This window comes from Heterocephalus glaber, unplaced genomic scaffold (genome assembly GCF_053883595.1).
Source record: "Heterocephalus glaber isolate CG9 unplaced genomic scaffold, H.glaber_assembly_v1.0 deba00001532, whole genome shotgun sequence".
Taxonomy (NCBI): Eukaryota; Metazoa; Chordata; class Mammalia; order Rodentia; family Bathyergidae; genus Heterocephalus; species Heterocephalus glaber.
The window spans coordinates 31,706,683-31,727,808 of NW_028258330.1; the positions used below are offsets into that span (position 1 = coordinate 31,706,683).

The window sequence follows — 21,126 nt, forward strand, 5'->3', positions numbered from 1 at the left end:
AACTTCTTTCTCCCATGCCAGACCATCTCTCAGCATTTCTTGTCTTTGTGAATGGCACTTCCAAACATATCACTGATTCCTTCACTATCCCTTTCAAGTACAGATTGTATCCTATAATCAATCACTGATAAAGAAACCCAAATGCCATAAATATCACCCGAACACACATACACAAATATTTCTCTCATCCTACAGCTTGCTTGTATTTCAGGGCCATCATTATCATTTTTGTCTATGAAAGCAATAATCTTCTTACCTATGGGCTAACAAGCCTCTAATCTTGACTACATCAAATCTGTACTATGGATAATATTTTTTAAAATACATACTGATTATGTTCCTTCATCCCCCACCCTGCCACCCCCAGTAGGGATCCAACTCAGGACCTTGTACTTTCGAGGTAGGCAAGATGCCCCTGAGCTAAATCCCCAGCCCCGTTCCTTCATTTCTTAAAACTCATAGTGAATCCTCATTGTTCTAAGAATAAATTGCAAACTCCTTAACTCATTTCAAGAGATCCTGCATGACTTAGGTGTTGTTTATTCCTCCAGCCCTGATTTGGTACATTTTCTGTTGCCAATAACTGAATACCACAGACTTATAAAGAACCCTACAAAGAAGACAGATTCATTTTGGCTTACAGTTCTGGAGATTCAAGGTCAAAGAAATGGATGTGGTGATGACCTTCTTGCTGGCTGGGTGGACCAGGACATCCCACGGCAAGAGACAGGGAGTGTGGCTATGTAATACATGTATATGCCTGTGTGTATGTCTGAATGACAGTCTATCTCTTCTGGTCTCCCTTTTTCTTTTAAAATATGAGATTTAATCATGAGGGCTCTAATGATTTTATCTAATCCTGATCACCTAAATCTGATCTTTTTCCCTGCTCCAATGCCCCCACCCCAGTGTCATTATGAAATTTAGTTTCTACACTCTTAACACTTCAAAATGAGAATTAAGTTTAAACACCTGAAGCCCTGGGTGATACATTCAAACCATATCCAAACCGTAGCAAACCTCACTTCTCACTACACTTAATGCTCTACTTCTCAGCCATACTAAGTCATCAGTAGTTCTTCAAGTAAATGCTACTCTCTTGAATTTCCAAATCTTTTCCTATCAGTTCCCTTGGCCTCTAGTACTCATCTCCCTCCTTTGCCTTGTCTGTCCTTCCTGACCTTAACCTGCTGGAAACCTTCTGTTTCCACCCTCAGGCCTACGTTTAAATGTCATCTCCACTGGGATGCCTTCCCTAACTCTTCAGTTCTGGATAGCAGCTCCTCTTAAAGGGCTCCCACAGCAAACACAGTATTTTATTCCCAAAGCACCTATCACAATAAATAACAACTGCTTGTTCTCTTGTCTGTCTCACTCACAAGGCCTGAACTCCTTGAAGGCAGGGAACCTGTCTTTCTAGTTCATAGATGAATTTCTAGTACTATGCATGGTACCTGAGTCATTCTGTGTGTGTGTGTGTGTGTGTGTGTGTGCATGTGTGTGTGTGGCAGGAAGCCAGTAAAAGAGCAGGATGCAATGAAAATCTGGGGAGGGAGAGACAGATAATTACAAAAGAAGATCTTGGGTAGATTCCATAGAGGTAGTAACCACTAATGGGAAGTGGAGGACAGGATCAAAGGTTAATTCACAGAGTGACTGAGTGACTGAAAGGGTTAGAGCTATTCACTGTGCAGGGACCATAGAAGGGAAGGGTAGTTTTGAGGACCGGGGTAAGTTGAACTCAGGGCCCACAGACTAGGAATATCAAATGAACACATGTAATAGACTTATGAGTAACTAAAAAAAAAAATTTCAAGGCCAAAGACATGCATTTGAGGAGCTATTTAGAGAAGTCAAATAGGATTCTTTTTTTTTAGGCGGATGGGGGGGGCGGGTAGCGGGGACTGGGGATTGAACTCAGGACCTTGCACTTGCGAGGCAGGCACGGTGCCACTGAGCTAAATCCCCGGCCCTCAAATAGGATTCTTAAAGCTACCAAGTGGAAGGTATAACAAAAGAAGAGAAGGCTGATGCTAGAGCCCTTGGGGACATTTAAATTGTGCTAGGAGAAGGAGAGACAGAGAAATGGGGCAGTATTTGCAGAGGTAGGGTAGATTCCAGGAGAATTAATGGTCACTGATGCTAAATACAAAGACTCCATAAAATGAGCTCATTCAATGACATCAAGTGCTGCAGAAAGGTCAAGAACAAGCGTACTGTATTTGTGTGTGTTTTAAAAATCAACTTTAGGGCCGGGGATTTAGCTCAGTGGTTTCGCCACCTGCCCCGCAAGTGCAACGACCCGAGTTCGATCCCCGGTACCAAAAAAAAAAAAAAGAAAAATCAACTTTATTGATACATAATTCATAATTTACATACAGTAAACTACATCCATTTATAATGTTCAGCTCAGTGGAGTTTGACAATTGTGTACAACCAAGAGAACACTCACAAAATCAAAACACAGAACATTTTTATTGTTTCTCAAAGATTCCTTGTGACACTTTGGTGCCCCCTCCCTCTGACCATTTTTGTCACTTCACTATTTGCATTTCTAGAATTTCATATAAATGCAATCAATTGTATATAATACTCTCAAGTCTAGATTTTTAATTTTACTCAAAATGACTGAAATTCACCCATACTGTTATATGTATCAGCAATCCATTTCTTTTATTGCTGAGTAGTATAATATTTCATTTATGGAGGGCCAGGGGTTTAGCTCAGTGGTTCCGGCACCTGCCTCAAAAGCTCAAGGTCCTGAGTTCGATCCCCAGTACCAAACAAACATTCATTTATGGATATACCATGTTTTATCTGCTCACTTGACAGTGTATACGTGTTCACACTTAGAGGCTACTATAAAGGTGCTATCAACATTCACGTACAAGTGTTTGTATGGAAGTGAGTTTTCATTTCTCTTGTGGAAATGAAATCACTGGGACAGTAGTTGTATATTTTAACTTTTAAAGAATTTGCCAAACCACTTTCCAAAGTCTTGTGACTTTTTATATTCCTAGTTGACATGGATGAGTTCCAATTCTCAACAGTTCCCTATATTTGGTGCTGCCAATCATTTTAGTGGCTGTTAGTCTACTGTATTTGGGAAGTAGGAAGTCCTTGATCAGGATGGAAGTTAGATCAACAGTAATCAAGAGATGCGAAATAATGCAGAAAAGGCAGCAAGCATAGACAGTTCTTTCCAAATATCTCACTGGTGAGGGAAACAGTGACCCAAGGATAACTTAGAAAGCAGGATACAGATTCAGAGACTAGGTTCCATAGTCAGAAGACTACTTGGGCAAATTAACGCGCCTAATTCCCTAAACCAAGTTTTCTCAGTTGTAAAATGATGGAACTAGTAATACCTGTTTCCTATGGTTATTGCAAGGATTAAATAAGATAATGCACGTGAAGCACTTAGCATGGGGCAGAGTATATAGTAAGTGACCAATTAACGTGAGACATTATTTTTAACAAGGACAAGGAGGGCGACTGAAAGAGGGAAGCAAGTGGGTAAGTGACCATGGAGAAGTGAGAGAAGATACTCAGGTAAAACAGGCTCTGGGAAGGGACAAGGGATGGGATTGAGGACTTGGAGGGCTTGTTGCAGGGGGACAGGAGGTAGATCTTTTCAAAACCTGACCTTGGCTAAGCTGTTGCCTGCTGGTTATTGAGTGAGGATGCTACTTCTGTTCCATTGCCTTAGGGAGTCATGCTGAGTCAGCTTGGGGTTTTTCCTCACTCTCAGAGTCTTCTGGTGTTTTGTGTTTCCTAGAGCCTTAGTTTCTGCCTGTCCCTCACTGCCCACTGGTCCTCCAGCTGGAGGCATCTGGGCCTGAGCAGCAGCAGGTGCCCTAGCCAAACATCCTGTAACAGGGAGAGTCCTGTAAAGAGTAGATGTCATACCTTCTCCTTGGGCTGTACCCTGGACACAGACCAAAATCCTGATGTGCCCTTCACAGTCTGCATCTTCACAGCCATTCCAAATGACCTGCCATGGGTAATAAGGCTTCAGAAACTCTTGTCCTGGCATTCACGGGCCTCCTCACTAATCTACCTGACCCTGGAAAATGTTCTCACTCTGCTGCGATGATTATTCTCATACCAGTTCAAAAGCCCTGTCATTTATCATCCGGCAGCAGCTCCAGATCATCGGGAGGGCTCTCTCACCTTCCCAGGCTCATTCTCCAGTGTATCTTCACATTTCTGTTCCATCTTAGCTAAAACAATTTATGCTCCTAAGTCTCTGCTTTTGCACATGTTGTTTCAATTCCTATAATTATCATCCCCTTTCACAGGCCTTCCCCTCTTCTTTTTTCAAGAATGGTATCCAGCTGGAAGTCTTTCCCAATATTGCTCCTGCCATCACCACAGTGAGTAGGATGTGCCTCCCCTAACCCAGAATTCCCATAGCAGCTTGTGGCTGGCCACCTCTTCCCTATTATTTCTTGTACCTTAGGGTAACAGTTTGAGAATATATCTATCTCATTATTAGACTAGAAACTCTTCCAAAATGGGTATTAGGTCATATTAGTACAGTATCTATATTCACAGGGATTAGCACAAGACCTATCTACTTCATGATACCTATTATATCCTCATTCCTCAGGGAATATTGGTTAAATGAAAAAATACTCTCATCATAGCCACAGTTGCAGGCTCCTAAATCCTTGTTGCTTGACTTCCTCTCCTTCAACATCCAAGGACTGCCAGTTTTCCTGTTGGCTCTATCCTTTTAATTCCACAATTTTCAACCGTTGCTGAACTGTTTCTTTACCAGCAGGCAAAGGAATGTTTGTGGTTGCTACCAGGGTCACCAGCCTGAATCTCCTCCATGGAACACTAAGCAAGTTTTTTTCTGAGGGTATACAAATCCTGAAAAGGCAATAGATCCTTAGGCAAGTCTCCATGGGCAGGGAAAACTGCTAGAAAATATGACTGTCCAAAAAGTGGCAAAGTCTAGAATGTACCAGCATCCCGGGTCAAAATGTCAGAAAGGGGCATCCAGGTGGCAAGACCCAAGGATCCCAGAGTGAGGTCCAAAAGAATCACAGAGGCCTTGAGAACGCCTGGGAATCAAGGATCACGCAGAGCTCTTAGTCCCATGTGCCCCATCAGGGGTTGATTAAGCAAAAAATGGGGGGCTTATTTAACAGTGAAGAACAGGAATGAAACCCAGCTTCAAAAGAAAGTAGGAACCAAGGTCTTTCTACTTCATATTTACCCCCTTCTCTCACCTCTTCCTTCTCTCTCCCAGCTTTCTCTGTAGAAAGTACTGGCTGGAGCAGCTCCCTAATTTACATATTATAGATCCCTTACCAAGAAGACAATCTGTGTTTGTATGTGTGTGTTGCTGGGGACTGAACCGAGGGCCTTCTGCATGATGCTAGGCAACTGCTCTATCACAGAGCTACATACCGGGGCCTTTTCTCAGTTCTAAAGTCTCAAGAAATGTAGTATGAGTGACTTAGTTTAAGCCAAGGGTCCTGGTCCAAACAGGACATTTGTATATTTGCATGCATTGTTCCTCCACAACCTTGCAAGTCTGGAGAAAGCTTCCTGAAAAGCAAGAGTTCTTTAGGCAACTCTAGGTGTTCAGTTCTGGGAGACAAAGAGATGAGCCAGGTTGACAAGATACAAGTCCAAGAGAGAAGCAAACCAAAGGGGTAAATCTTGGGCAATCACCTAGATCTGCTGTCCTGAGTCCAGTCACTCTAAAGACCCCAAATCTCAGAAGATAGACTGGAACAAAGGGTTTCTGGGCTTATAGAGGTTTTGGAAATACTGTACACCGTGTCCCTCTTTTAAGAGTCACATAGGTGCTAGCATATTAAAGACATTGAGAAGTCCTCTGGGAAAAATTTACTTAATTTTAAACCATAATGATGTATATTTTTGTGTGCAGAGCACTCTTTTTGGTGGAGTATCTATAAATCACCTACCTTTCACAATTCTTACATGCTTTGGAGACAGGCCTAGCCATCAGCTTTCATCTGCCTGCTGGGATGGTCCAGAGTGAGTGAGCAGGTCCAGAGTGAGCAGTCTTGACTTAAAGCAGTGTTTCCCAAACTTCATTTATTTGCCTTTGACCTTCCTGAAGTTTGTCTTTTATTTCCCCTTTCTGCCACTCCTGGAATTTTTTAATTTAAATCAATCATCCAAAAAATATACATATATATTTTTGCCTCATCCTAAAGTTTTAACCATGGCTTTGATATATTTTCTTATACACACTGAAAAAGATATAGACAGGCCATGTTTACCCAAAGGTCGAAATCCCTTTGATTCCTGCATCAATTCTTTCCTCAGCACTATTCCCGGCTCATACTAGATCCTTACTAAACCTATCTGTTTATTGTGAATGAACGAATGAAATAAGGGCCCTGTGACACAGAGCTATGCTTACACAGCTACAAACAGGGTAAACTGGACACTTGGTTGACTGAAAAATTAAAATAATTTTAAAATAAATTGGTGTGAAATAATCCAGAAAAGGGGGAGGAGGCTGGGCAAAGACTGAGGCGGAGACTCCTCCAGCTAAGCCAGGCCCTCCGCCTCCGGGCCACTTTAGCACGTGCGGGACGCTGAGACAGCTGTAGGATTCCGCTCCCAAGGTTATTTGCAGCTTCGAGTTTCCCCAGCTCTAAGGAGCTAGAGAAGCGGAATATCACCTCAGCCTAGCCTGGCTCAATCCCGCCGCGGTCTTTAAAAGGCCCACCACGTGGCCTCGCCGCCACACCGGGTCCGGAGGCGGCGTCCGACCGGCGCCTGCGTACCGCGTAGCACTTGGCTTCGGCGCTCAGAGAAAAAGCCCAGAGAGGAACGAGAGGTTGCTTGGGTGGGCGGCCTGGGGAGGAGTCTGCTCCTTATGCAAATCACAGCGACGCGCGCGAGTCGGGGGCGGGGCTGGCGATGCAAAGCCTTGTCGGCCTTTCAAGCTTCAAAGGGGCGGGGCCAACCCTCGACTTCTTTCCGCGAGCTCTGACGTCGCCGACGTCCCTTTTAAAAGCGGCCGCGCAGGCGCAGTGGGCCGAAATACGAACTTAGGCTGTTACACAACTGCTGGGGTCTGTTCTCACCCGCCGCCGGGCAGTCTGTCAGCGTCGCCGCCGCTGTCGCTGCCTCAGCCTTTCCGGGGGTCTTGTGCTCGCTGTCGCCTCTTACCCGCGCCTCCGCGAGCTTCCGGGAGCCCCGTCAGCCAGACCGCCCGGGCCAACCCGACTGGACGTCCGCGTCTCGCCCGCGCCGCCTCGCAGCCCGCCCCGTCCGCCACTCCGGTCGATATGAGTGGGGACCATCTCCACAACGATTCCCAGGTACGGCCTCCCGACCCCGGGCCTCCCAAGACCCCAGCCCCGGTCTGGCCGCTTTGACAGCCCCGAGTCCCCGACCAGGGGCCGTCCGTCGGACGAGGTCGGCTCTCCAGGCCCCGGGCGAAGCCGCCAAGTTAAGAGTTGGGGGGTGGGTCCTGCCCTAGGAGGCCGTTCGCGGGCCCCCCTCATCGCCTGGGTTCGAGGAGGGCCCGGCCTCTGGCCGCGCTTTCTCGCCCGCCGCCCCGGGGGCTTCGTGTGCCTGTTGTTTCATCTTCCCTCCTTTTTTCTCTCTCCAGATCGAAGCGGATTTCCGATTGAATGGTGAGTGTGTCCCCTGCTTCTCCCTGAGTCCCCGTTCCCGGCTGCCTCCCCCGCGCCCGGCCAGAGCCGGGCAGAGGACAGACATGGCGTCCCAGAGACTAAGTCCCGGCTCCTCGCTCACCGGCCCCATTGTTCCCATCGGGCCGCCTCTAGACTCCCTTTCCTGGGGTCCCAGCTCCTTCAGATCACGGCCCCTCCAAGAGGGGGCAACGGAGACCCCGTCTTGCCCGCCACCGGGTCTCAGGCGGCCTTTACTGGCCGGGATTCCTCCCGGGAAAGTCGCCTTGTCGACGGTCGGGACTTAGTCTCTGCGCCATTTTCTTTTTCTCTCTCCTCTCCTTTCTGTGCCTGTGTCTTTCTCTCCCTCCCTCGGCTCCTTTCTTGAGCTGCCCAGAAAGAGCTTTCTGCAGAGCAAAGCCGTATAAATCACAGACCTCACCAGAGAGGGAAGGTTGGGAGACTGAATTATTATCATTTTTTTGCAAATACAACTTTATTTTGGAGGTTATTCGCTTTCTGCTTCACGTTTGTTTCCTTTTCGGCTTCTAGAATGAAAAGATTCCCTTAGGCAACTGTTGATTTGATAGGAGAGGGATAAGACGTTTATGATGGGAATGATGGCTCTAAAACTAAAGCCATTCTTTGTGGAGTTCTTTATATTTCGGTTTGTGTACTTTGCTAAAGTATCTCCCTTCAGAAAGTTTGTAAGCTCTCCGTGTCACCTAGTGTGAATGTTGGACTTGAGCATATTGATTTTTTTTAAATTAAAGTATTAGTGACTAGAACTTTTCATTGTTGTTGAGGTTCCCATGACGGTCTTTAGAGACACAACTTAGGGTACTTGTCAGGAAGACTGGTTGTTGAGCATCTCATCTGGATCTGGTACGTTGGCCTTTTCTTTTGGGCTGTAGGAAGGGAAGAAAAGATTTTATCTGTTGAAACAAAGAGTGGCCAGACCCACCCCTGCTTCCTGTTCATTCTTTTAAGAAGCTACTGTTCTTTAGGAATCAAGTTAGCTTGCTTTTCCCACATCTTTTTATTTTTGAACTCTAGGCAAATCAGGGCACTCATTATTTGAGTATTTCAACTTCACTTGGCTAGGGAAGAGTCCACAATAAAAATAACCTTTGCAGCCTTTCCGGCAATCCCATTGAATGAGAAGGTATTCTGTAGTGTGCTGGGAATTCCCACTGATTCTGATGGTACATAATCCTGCTCACTTGAGTTTGGGTTCCGGGAATCTCTCTAATGCGGGAAGCTGATGAGTAGGTTTTCTGATGTTGTAATCATCAGTCCATCACGTTAGCCTGCTGTACTGAGAGCAGCATTATGTTGAGATTCTGAAGTGGGGTATCCAGCAAGAGATGTTACTGACCTACAAGAGAATCTGGTTAAAGTAGCATTTCTTGAGCATTTGGTAAGTGCAAAGCGCAGTGTACTAGAATGCTGGAGCCTTCAACCACATTACTGCTCTTGCTCTGAATTTAACCTATTGGAGGAGGCATGTTAGTTAATTATAAGGTTGGTGCTGAGGCATATGTGTACTCAAAATGCTTTGGGAGCATAGGGGACTTAATTTTATCTGGGCCTGGGGAAATTTCTCTGAGCTGACTCTTGAGCAGGATATTGTGTAAGACTAGGTGCTGAGAATTGTCGGGGGTTGGATTGTTAAGTATTATTTAGCCACCCTGTCAGGCTTTTAAGAGGAAGATGAAGCCCCTGCAGTTTAGAAAACCACTAAGAGTATAGATATGTTTCTTTGGGCTATAGGGCAAAAAAAGGAATATAGCAGTTGAGGATGTAGTAAGTCCTTTTGATCTCTGAAGGAAGGTAGAATCTTGGAATAGAAAAATTTGTCGGCCTGGGGGGGTTTAAAAGACTGGGCCATGGGCTGGGGATTTAGCTCAGTGGTTCCGGTGCCTGCCTCGAAAGCGCAAGGGATACTGAGTTCGATCCCTGGTACCGGAAGAAAAAAAAAAGATTATTTAGGGCCAGGGATTTAGCTCAGTGGTTCCACCGCCTGCCTTGCAAGTGCAAGGACCCCGAGTTCAATCCCCAGTACCAAAAAAAAAAAAAAAAAAGACTGGGCCAGGTATGTAATATATTTAGTCTTTTCTCCTTATAAGAAACTTAATTCCATAGTTTTCACCTAAATTATACAAAGGTGTACTATTAAATATGTGAATGTCTTTGGGCTGGATAGGTTATTTAGATCTTTACTGTCATGATTAAAAACTGAAATTGCCTATGTTGACTTGTAGAAGGTACAGTTATGTGACTTGTAGAAGGTACAGTATTTGTGCACATTTTCTAGCAATAATAGCTAATATTTATTAAATGTTTAGTGACAGCCAAGTGTGAATCTCAGCTGTTTGCTTGGATAGTTCATTTAATTTAATCCTTGGAAGGACCCTTTGGAGTTAGGGGCTGCTATTGCCCATTTATAGATAAGGAAACAAGCGTTGATATGTTTATTTGCTTGCTCAAGGGCAGTAAATTGTGTACTCCATGCAAGCCCCTGAGTTTAGCCATTCTGCTGTGGGAATGATGCTAGCTAGTATGAAGAAATTAAAAGCTCAACATCTGTAATACAGAGTTGAAAAAGAGATGGAAGGATTTAATAGTTTGTCATTTGCTTTTTATCTAAATGTGTTTGTAAAGGAGAAAAAGCACTCTTAACTGTCTTCCTACCACCAAAAGGGTTTGACACTGGAGTAATTTATCTTTGTGAATATTATCTAGAACATGCATTAATAGCTGTGTGCTAGATCTTTCAAGTAATACACTTAACTAGTGACTGATTTATGAAACAGTTTTTAAAAAATAAAAATCAATATACTGAGACTTAATCATTCTTGGTCTTGGTATTAAGATCAATACAGACAGGTTTCTCTGAGCAGTCTGACCCAATCTTTAGGGCCGGGGTTTAGCTCGGTGGTTCTGTCATTTGCCTTGCCAAGCGCAAGGACTGGAGTTCGATCCCTGGTACCAAAAAAAAAAAAAAAAAAAAGATCAATATCAAGGTATGTGTTTAAGCATGATTTTAAGTGTCCATGACCCATCTTGAAGACTTAAGTTTATATATTAAGATCATACATCCTTATTTTTCTTGCCTTTATCATCTAGGATGTAAAAGATGTTTTTCTCCTTTTGGAGTTCATTCTTTGTTATATTTAAAATTGTAGCTGTTTGTATGGAATTTAAAACATTTTGAGCCATACTCATTTTTTTGAAAAATGTTATTTGTGAAATGTATTTATATTTAAAATACTGACAGTGAACTAGGCATTTCAGGAGTAGAAATTACTACTTTTTTGCCTAAGTGAAAAGACTTTTGTAAGTGTTGGTAGCACTAACTATAGTAGGGCTGAATCATTATTACAGTGCTGTACAGACCTCCTGGCTGCCTGTAGAGTTGATAATGATAACATCAGGTTAGAGTGTTGGTGTTTCTTTTTATTTCAAAAATTAAAGATTTTTTTTTTCTTGTTTTGTTTTTTTATGGCACTGGGGATCGAACTCAGGACCTTGAACTTTCGAGGCAGGTGCCGGAACCACTGAGCTAAATCCCTGGCCCCTCAAAAACTAGTTTTGCCTCTCAGAAGTTGTGGAGTTCTTCCCCATACTCCTTTAGCGATGTAGAATACTTTGACTCTGTCCTGTTTGACATGTGTTGATTCTAGATTAGCTTGGTGGACTCAAAACAGAATGAGGGGAATTAAATATGAATTGTTTCTGATACTAATAAATACTGTGGTTGTACTCCTGTGCTGTTGAGTTGAGGTAGGTGGTGGGAAGGCTGATGAGGTGACTCTGAAAATTCTGATCATATTTTTAAAAGTGAAAACTGATGGCACCTCTATATGGTTATCTGAGCATTTTCAGACTCAATCTGGATATGCTTAAACATTAGGCTCTAATGTTATCTTCCTACACTGGACTCCTTGAGGGACCTTTTTAGCAGTAGTAAATGGTAGAATCCTGCTGTATATCAGGTCTCACAAATTTTAGGCTTGTGTATTCCTGATAAAGCAAGAAAATCCAAGCGTTTTAAAGGAATCAGAAAGAACTCATGGTTTAAAAAGTAAAAATTGGGTAATATTGCTAACAGTTGCCAAGTCCTGCTTCTTTGGTTATGTAGATAAAATTGAAAAATAGGAACCCATGGTCAGTTCCTAAATCTCATTTTAACTAATAGCTAGAAAAAAAGGGGGAAGGGGATTGGGGGGATGGTTAAGTTGGACTTTTTTCCTTACTGTCACATAAAAATGGGGAATCGTGAGAGTTTGAAAGTGATTCACTAATGTGTTTTGGGACATAGTGAATTCTGAGTGACAGGGATTCTTTTGTTTTTTGAGACAGGCTCTCAGGATGTAGTTCAGGCTGACCTCAAACTCACTATGTAGCCTGGACTGGCCTCGAACTCATGGCGATCCTCCTGCCTCAGCCTCCTGAGTACTGGGATAACCACCATGGGCCATCATGCCTGGCTAGGGATTCTTAATTAACATGCTTTAAAGCTTATACTACAAAATTAAGCTGTAAGGTGTTTTGTGTGTGGAGTGGGAAGTGGCAAAAGACCTGCTTTTTGATTCTAAATATTTTAGAAAAAAATTTATGTTGTAACTTATAGTAATAATTTTCTCTGCTTGCTTAATGGTATGGAAAATGATTTTGTTCTTTCTGGAAGTCTCTTTTAGGAGACTTCAGACTATACTGAAATTGTGTTGTTTCATATTGGGCATAAATGTATATGTATGTTACAGGTCTTCCTTTGCTGTAGTCATAGTGCCCAATACAACTGATCTTCTTCACACCCAAGGTAGTTTTCCTAAAAGTGTGTTTTGTGAGGGATTGTATCCTTCCCATGTGAAACTATGTTGAACTCTGATAAATTTCTGGGCTCACTTGGAAAAATTGGATTCAAATGTAATTACTTTGAATGAAGCTATGGAAATGTTTAAAATTATTTTATGTAGGACTCTGAGGTTAAAAAAATTCTCTTGAAAGAACAGTAAAATACAGATTGTGAAACCATTAACTTTGTATAATAAGGGTATTTGGGCAACAGTTGAGAATTCCACTTTTTAAGGTGAAGAGGGCGGGAGAAATTCTTGACAGGCCCTTAAAAAGTAAATGAAATGTAGTATTTAAGGGAAGCTTTCAGGTTAGCTTCAAGTAGTAATATCTGGAAATAAGTCTTTTCTCCCTGTTTTCATGTCTTACAAATCTGAAGTTTGACCTTTACATTCTTATGGCTCCAGGCTGAAGTATGGAATCTAAAATAGGGGCCATCAGCTTGGAATAATTTGCATTTTGTCAGCCTTCAGCCTTCATTCTTCATACTCACCTGCTTATTGAGATAGCTGCAGTGTGTGCTGTATTGATAGCATAGGGCCTGGACCTGGTGGAGGAGGGTGAAGAAGGGAGGAGGGTGAAGAAGGGTGGAGGGTGGCACTTAGGCCAAGGCTTGATGAGTGGGGAAAAGCTTTTAGCAGAATATCCATTAGATACTAATAGTTTATTTTGTTTTGTTTTGTTTGCTTTTTTAGTTTTTTGTTTTGGTTTGGTTTTGGAGACAAGGTCTCACTGTCAAGTTCAGTCTGCCCTTGAACTCACTTTGTAGCCTAGGCTAGCCTCAAACTCGGCTAGCCTCAAACTCGTGGCGATCCTCCTGCCTCAGCCTTCCAAATGCTGGGATTACAAGTCTGTGCCACCATGCCCAGCTTAGGTACAGTATTAGTAGTATTTTGTTAGTGTCATGAGAAATGCAATAGTTTGATGAAATAATTGAAAAGCAAATAGGTATTGTTGAACATGATTTTTATTCTGTGTGTTTAAGAAGGTTCCTAAATACTTTTCTAACTGGGAGAGAAGTGACATTGTTTATCTCTGGTGTATCAGGATTGTATAGATTGTAATACCATTAACCTAAACTATCCATATAAAATTTGTATTATGGGGTGGGGATTTAGCTCAGTGGTTCTGGCGCCTGCCTCGCAAGTGGAAGGTTCTGAGTTTGATCCCCAGTACCAAAAAAAAAAATTTGTATTAAATGTGTAACTTATGCCTCGAAATTTTAGTAAAAAAAAAAAAAAGAAACTCCAAGAGAGAATAGACAACTTGTGCTTTAAATTTCTTTTTGGTAGGTTTTTATTTTTTATTTGTCTTGAGTTTTTAGGTCCATTTTGTATCTCCCTGCCACTTTCACTTTTATGTATTATAATTAAGAAATTTTATGACACATGTAAATATTTCTATTTACATCTCTTTTCCACCCTCCTCTTCAGAATTGGGGCAGATGTGTATCTATCTGGATACTAATTCCTCTTTGAGCCTTTTAAATTAACATTTTTGTTCATCAGCGTTATCAGGACTTTAGTTGCCTGTCTTTGTTATGTAGATGAGTGTTTTGAGGAATAAATTTTTTTTTTTTGTATTAAATTCTTTTATTGGTACATTGTAGGTATACAGCACAATTACATTTCTCATTGGGAATTGTACCTTCACATAATGCATCTTGGTTCTTATTTTCTCCCCATCTTATTTTCTCCCCATTCCTAGCCCTCCCTTCACGCCCTCCACCCTTCCCTATTTACAAAGACTTTATTTCCATTTTTTCCATTTCTCATCATTTTTCCTTTCCCTTCTTTCCTTTCCCCTGCCCCTCCCACTACCCCTACCCCTTTGGAACTTTTCTTCCTATTTTACATTATCGATTATTCATTCTAATCATTGGTACATTTTAGGTATACAATATAATGACATTCATCATTGGAAATTTGCACCTTTACATATAAAACTTTTCTTTCTTTTTTTTTTTTGGTACCGGGGATCGAACTCGGGACTTCCCGCTTGCAAAGCAGGTGGCAGAACCACTGAGCTAAATTCCCGGCTCTATTGAGAAATAAATTTAATTGATCCTTGGGGATTGTGTCATTTTCTTATATTTTAAGAACAAAAACTAGCCAATCATTGGTTCCAGTATACTTGGTATTATTTCACTCGCATAACCTAGAAAAGGTAGCTGGATAGGGCCTTAGAGAGGCATCCTTGACTGTTGAAGGTTAGTCCTGCATCAGAATAATGTGCCCTCTTGCCACTTCAGGGAAATCTGGAGTCATATTTGATGCCCAGATTTTTAAAGCTCCATAGACATGTTAGTGATTAGGCAGGAGACTGATCTAACAGGTTTAGGTATCTGTGTCATTTTTGGATCTCCTTGTGTAAGACCCCTTAATTTACCCAACTTCTTTATATATAATAATCCCTTTCTTTGTAGTCAACTCTCTCAGCTCTTGCTCAACAGCAGAAGAAAAGTCGGAGGAAGGAAAGTAATTTTGATAGCTTACTAGGCACCAGGTTTTTATTAAATATGCAATGAGCGAGGACAGAAGCAATTGCATAGGCTTATGGAGAACCAGAGGCCAGCAAAGGAAAAATCTTTTTCCCTTCTCATCTTTCCATTTATGTAGCATACTGCTTTTGCTTTGGTGCAGATATCAAACTCCACTGAGGCTGTAATGGGTAAGTTTCTAGTAACGTGTCTGCTAGTAGCCTGAACCCCTTTCACCTGGAATGTTACGTCCCTAAGAAAGAGATGCTTTGGTGATTAAGGCTGGCAGCGGATTGATATTGAAGGTGGTGAAGGAGGAGGCTGTAGGGAGATAGGCTCTTGAGCAGCTGCAATAGAAAACAAGTTGGAGTAGAATTGAGAAAAGTCTTTATTTTTACTATGAAATTTGGCCTGTTCCCTGAACCTTATTTTCTCATTGTTTCACAAGCTATTGAGAATTAAGTATATGAAAATACCTTCATGTTCACATTGCAAAATTTAAACTTTGGTCAGACAGTTTCTATTCTAAAATGGATCTTTATTTTGAATATTAAATATAAGTAGTGATGTTGAATTTCTTCTTCGCTGGAATTTCTTGTGAATGTTTTAAATTTTCCTGGCATTTATACAGTAAATTGTAGCATGTAACCAGGAGTTTAGTTGAATCCTTACTTGACTGAACTGAATGGTCTGCACTGGTCTTTCCCAGTTGTAAAGCAGTCACTGCTAAGTAAAATGTATCTACATATCAAGGTTTGGGCTAAGTAGAAGCCAAATGAATATTGAATTCCTACTTTTGTAAGGATAAGTTTAAGGCAAGCTGGTCATTGCTAAAAGAACTTCTTGGAGCAATAAAGATCAACTCAAGAAAGAAGACTATCGATGTTATTAATTTCACAACCATTTAATATAATTATCGATTTTTCTATTAATGATATCCAGAGCCTTATGTTTTAGATGCATTTAATAAGTGAAATCCTCATTTATTACTTGTTTTATTTTAACCACAAAACTCAACATGTCTTGTCAGCATGTTTCTTCAAAGGCGGCCCCTATTTTATTTCCCTGAAACAATTTTAAACTGAAATATTCAAAGCACCTGAGAATTGTCTTAAATTTTACTCAAATTGTTGCTTATAGTAACCAGTTTAACTTCCTGTGAAATAGTTAATTCTTAGGAATAAGAATATCTTTTTTTGGTACCGGAGATCGAACTCGGGTCCTTGCGCTTGTGCAGCAGGCGGCAAAATCATTGAGCTAAATCCCCGGCCCAAGAATATCTTTAATAATAAAGCTTACATACAAGAATTCAGTAGCACATCCCATGTTAATAGTTGTATGTGAATACGGGCATTTGAAAAATACTGTGAAACAATTTGCATAGCAGAAATTTCAGTAATGGCTCATAAGTCTAGCTAATGCTGAAGATTGAATTGCTTTGAATTTGTTATTTTGAAAGTGCTAAAGGAAATAAACCAAGGTAATTTAGGGACATATTCACTAATATCCATTAGATTAAGTCTAATGAATCTTGGTAGAAATCTTAAACCAATGATCAAGGAGATTATCACAAAAGCATCACAATAAGAGCAGATTTAAATTAATATTCAATTAAAGGTAGCTAAAATAAAATAATTGTATATAAATTACAGAATAGGGATAAAGAGTTTTCAAAGATAAAGTCTTCAAAAGATAAACATCTTAGGGAAATATCATTCTTAAAATTTATGGGAAAAAATTGGGAAGCTGAATATTTATTGCTGTATAGCTTTCTTGCCCACACTATATAAGGAGAATGAATGTCCACAATAGAGTTGTACTTAAAGGTCTTGAAAGCTTAGACCTCTTTTTCTTATCATTTTTCTCTAATGCGTAATGTGACTTAATCAGTTTATCCACCCACCTAATGGACTTGGAAACAAGTAAATTCAGATTTGATTTTTGAGCTTCTCCTTAATAGATAGACCTTCAAACCAGTTAATATATTAAATTCTTAATTCTAGGGCCGGGGATTTAGCTCAGTGGCGTCATGCCTGCCTGGCAAGCGCAAGGTCCTGAGTTCAATTCCCAGTACCAAAAAAATAATTCTCAGTTCTTCATCTGTAAAGTAGGTACGTATAATGCTTACCTCATATTATTGAAGATTAAAGAGTATGTGAAGATTACTTTATGAAAAGTGAAGCTTTGAAAACAATTTTTAAAAAAATCTTTAAAAAATAAAATATCCAGACACCTTAAGAGATTGCTTTGTTAGTCTTTTGTACAAAGGTGACATCTTTGACTTCTGTAAAGTTTAGTATAGATCATGAGATTTTTTTTTTTTTTTTTTTACCCTAACCAGAGGAGTCACTAGGGAGCCTTGCAAGTGGTACTGTTACTGTGAGTCCTGAGGTTGGCTGACTCAGGAGTACTCACTTGCCTTTACTTTGGGGCAGCTTCATTCAGCCAGTGACAAGCACCTGCTGTGTATAAGCCATTTTGTTTTTCACGCCTTAAATTATAGGTTAGGAATTTTTGGTGAATAATCTTCTCCGCCTTGCAGTTGGGATGATGCAATATTTAAAGATCTACTTAAGCTAAATACTTTAAGTATAAGTGGAAATTTTAAGTTGCTGTGTTCAAACCTTCAAAAAGTGGATGTCTGTAACTAGTAGGCACAGATGAGCCAGTCTCATGTGACTGAGAATGAATAACTTAAAGTTAGGAAGTTGTAGTTATGTACACTTATTTACTTGATTGAGATTTTTCTTTGGGCTTCATTTAGTACAGAGACTTCCGTCTTCCCAAGGTGAATGGGAACTGGGGGTGCTTTCTAGCAGTTAATATTACGTACATTATCAGTGCAAGAGCATGAGGTCTCCATTTATTCCCCTAAGAGTTTTGTTTACCTTAAAGAAATTGGAAACCTAGGAACTTATATTTCCTAAGATATCTAAACTTTTATTACTATAATAGAAAATGGGATTTTAGTATACTTACCTGCTCATTAAATTCTTCCTGAAATAGAAAAGTTTGTTTTGTGTGTTTATTTCCCATTATCTTTTTGGATCAGACACCTATGTTACATAAATTTTAGAAAGATAGTTTTCAAGTTTCCCTGAACAGGTAGATTGTTTGGCTATAAACGCTCACATTGTGAGTCTTGTGTCAATAGCTAATTCAAGTATTTGGAAAAGTTTAAATTCTTTGAACTGAATTGCCTCTAATAATCTAAAATCATTGGGCCGGGTATTTAGCTCAGTGGTTCTGCCACCTGCCCTGCAAGTGCAAGGACCCGAGTTCGATCCCTGGTACCAAAAATAAATAAATTAATTAATTAAATAAAATCATCATTTTTACAAGTTTAAAGAATAAAAAATTTAGTAATTAGACCCAGTACATAGCCCTAGAAAATTAATTTATTAATTTAAGAAAGTTTAAATATCTAACTATCACTGCCCCCTTCCTAATTCATGAAGTATTTTGCTGTGATGAAAGCTGTTAAATTCCTCAGAAGGTACAGAGAATGTAGTAATGTGACAGTAGTCTCCTCTTATGCACTGGTTTCATTTCTGTGGTTTTATTTACTCACAGTCAATTGCAATCTGAAAATACTGAATGGAAAATTTCAAAAATAAATTTATGGTTATTTTTAGTTTGCTTTATGTTTTTAGTTTAGATAGGGTCTAGCTAAGTTACTCAGGTTAGCCTCAAACTTGGGATCCTTGTGCCTCAGCCCCTGGAACAGCTAGGGTTACAGGTGTGCACCACATCTGGCAATTTATGTTTAAAATAATTTATTAAGTTTGTGATCTGAGGCACCATTGTACCCCCTTTCCAGAGAAGTCTGTAATCACTACCCAATCCCAAGCCAGAAGCAACCACTTTTCTCTGGCTTTGCCTGAGCCTGTTATCTTTTCCCAGTTTTTCATTCTAGTTTGTAAGAGTTTGTATTTTGCCTATTTAAAAGAAGTGGGCAAGAGTACCGTCATACCCTATATATATGGTCAATACAGATGCTTTCAGTAAGTTTTCAGGTTTTGAAATGGAAACCGCTCTCTCCCCTGGCTCACGAGTAACGATGTGTATTCCTAGTCTTAATTCCAAGAAGTTGGTTTTGTAGTGGAAGCTATGCATTTTTAGTGTATCTTCAAGAATCCCGAATGATTCTGATTAGTGTTGGTGACCTATGAACCAGCTTTGGAGAAACTGATCTTTCTGAACATGTTAAAAGGATCAAAACATAGCTTTTCAATATATGAAGTACAATAGAAAAATACAGTGAATGCTAATTTTTAAAAATTTCGGCAAAAGATACATCGCCATTAATCCCACTCAAAATACTCGCCTTCAAACACTTATCCCGTCATTCTTGCCTTTTGAAGCAGTCTTCTTTCATGAATGTCTTTAGTTGTGCTGTTGTAACTGCCTCTGTCCTGAATCCACTCAAAATGTTTACTTTTCATGGTCATTTTGACTTATGGGGAAGAGCCAGAAGTCACTGGTGGCAGATCTGGTGAATAAAGTGATAAGATTGTTATGAGTCTGCCTTTCTGTTGGATGGCACTTAGCAACAGCATTCTCTGTATTTTTTATCACTCCTGGTAAAAACACAAAAGAGGATTTCCAGAACTGCTTCAGAAAATGTTAAGAACAATGGGATATGTGTGTTTGAAACAAAGGGGAGTAATTTGAGCATTAATGGCAATGTGTTTTTTACCGTAATTTTAAAAAATTAAACATTTATCGTAAATTTTGATCATACCTCATGCTAAAAGCTTAATGCTTACTCTGCTGTAATTTAAATAGGTGTTTTCCCAGTGAGCATTTACCTAAATAGCAGAGATAATTGACTGCCTTGCAGATGTTTTGCTATGTCTCATCAGAATCCAAATCTTTTCTCCTACTTCCATGTTTAACAAGCCATCTAATTCTGATGTCATCTTTTTTGGAGAGGGAGACTTAACTGGAGCTCAAAGAACAAGAGGTTGTCTTTGTACTAATAGTGTTGGAATAGGTAAGGCAAGGCTTGAAAAGAAAGTATCAATGTAGTTGAATAGAATACTAAAGTTCCAGTCTGTGGAGGTTACTACCTTTAAATTGGTTGGGTCTTCAGCTACTGATAGAACTGATTGAAATGGGATGATATGAATAGGGCAGTGGTTTGCAAAAGTGTGGTTTTCTGATTAGCAGCTGTAGCATTGTGTGAGAGTTTATTAAGAAATACTTGAGCCTCAACTACATCTACTGACCCTCGCACTCTTGAGTTGAGAGAGCAGCCATCTGGCTTTTAAGGAGTCTGCCAGCTGATCTGATGCACATTACCAAATGGAATAGAGCAAGACTTGAAATTCGTCTTCTATTGAACCTCATGTTTTAAGGAAAAAAATTGAAGATCTTAAGATACAAACTGTGGAGTTCAACTTGCATCAGCTAATTTTAGGTAGATGGCCTTGAGCAAGTCATATAGCCTAAAGCTAGTTTTGTAGCAGTCCAGCCTCCTAAGCAGTGTTTCTTGTTTTTTCCTAAGTCCCAAAGCTAGAGCTTATTGCTTGTATAGTATAGTAGTTGGTGTTTCCTTGTAGTTATAAGGTTAAAGTAATCCATAATGGGGGAGTGACCTCTGGAGCATAAAAATCTTTAAAGAGCCAGTCACATGATTAGCACTAGAAAGACTTCACATATTCCTAAAGAATACGTATTTGTTCAGTAGAAGAGGTGGCTTAGTCTTTCCACAGCTAGTTACCCAGAGAATGGCCTGAACATTTCAAGCACAGTCAGTAATAATATTCTAGACCAGTAGTGGCAAACCTATGGCATGTGTGATGCAGCCAGCTGTTTGTATCATTGAAAGCTCTAAAAGGTTCACCATCACTGTGAGTCTACGCAAAGGTCAGTGCATAGTCTAGTTAGAGAAGGTTAAATTAATAAATAGACAGATGAAGTAATGCATAAACACACTGAACATCTTTATGGCTAGACAAGATGTGAATTGGGGAGTGTTTTGAGGCCCATGATCAGTGGAAATAAAGAGAGTTTAGCCAGAGCTGGAGATTCCTGTGTTGCACAGACAGGAGTTATTTCCCAGCCATTAAAAGCTCACTTAGTAGAAGCAAAGGGAAGACACGCCTACAGGAATGGGCCTGCTGTAATTGAGTTGTCCTGAGAAGGTAC

At 40.5% G+C, this 21,126-nt stretch overlaps 1 protein-coding gene across 1 annotated transcript in view; it reads left to right on the plus strand.

Annotated features, from left to right (window-relative positions):
* Positions 1-6,008: 6,008 nt before the first annotated feature.
* The window catches only part of Top1 (DNA topoisomerase I), an 88,714-nt gene continuing 73,596 nt past the window's right edge, over positions 6,009-21,126 (plus strand). The window contains exons 1-3 of the mRNA XM_004874029.4: positions 6,009-6,018; positions 6,652-7,319; positions 7,613-7,637. Coding sequence (XP_004874086.2) covers positions 6,009-6,018; positions 6,652-7,319; positions 7,613-7,637 — 703 coding nt within the window. The remainder of the gene's footprint in view (positions 6,019-6,651; positions 7,320-7,612; positions 7,638-21,126) is intronic.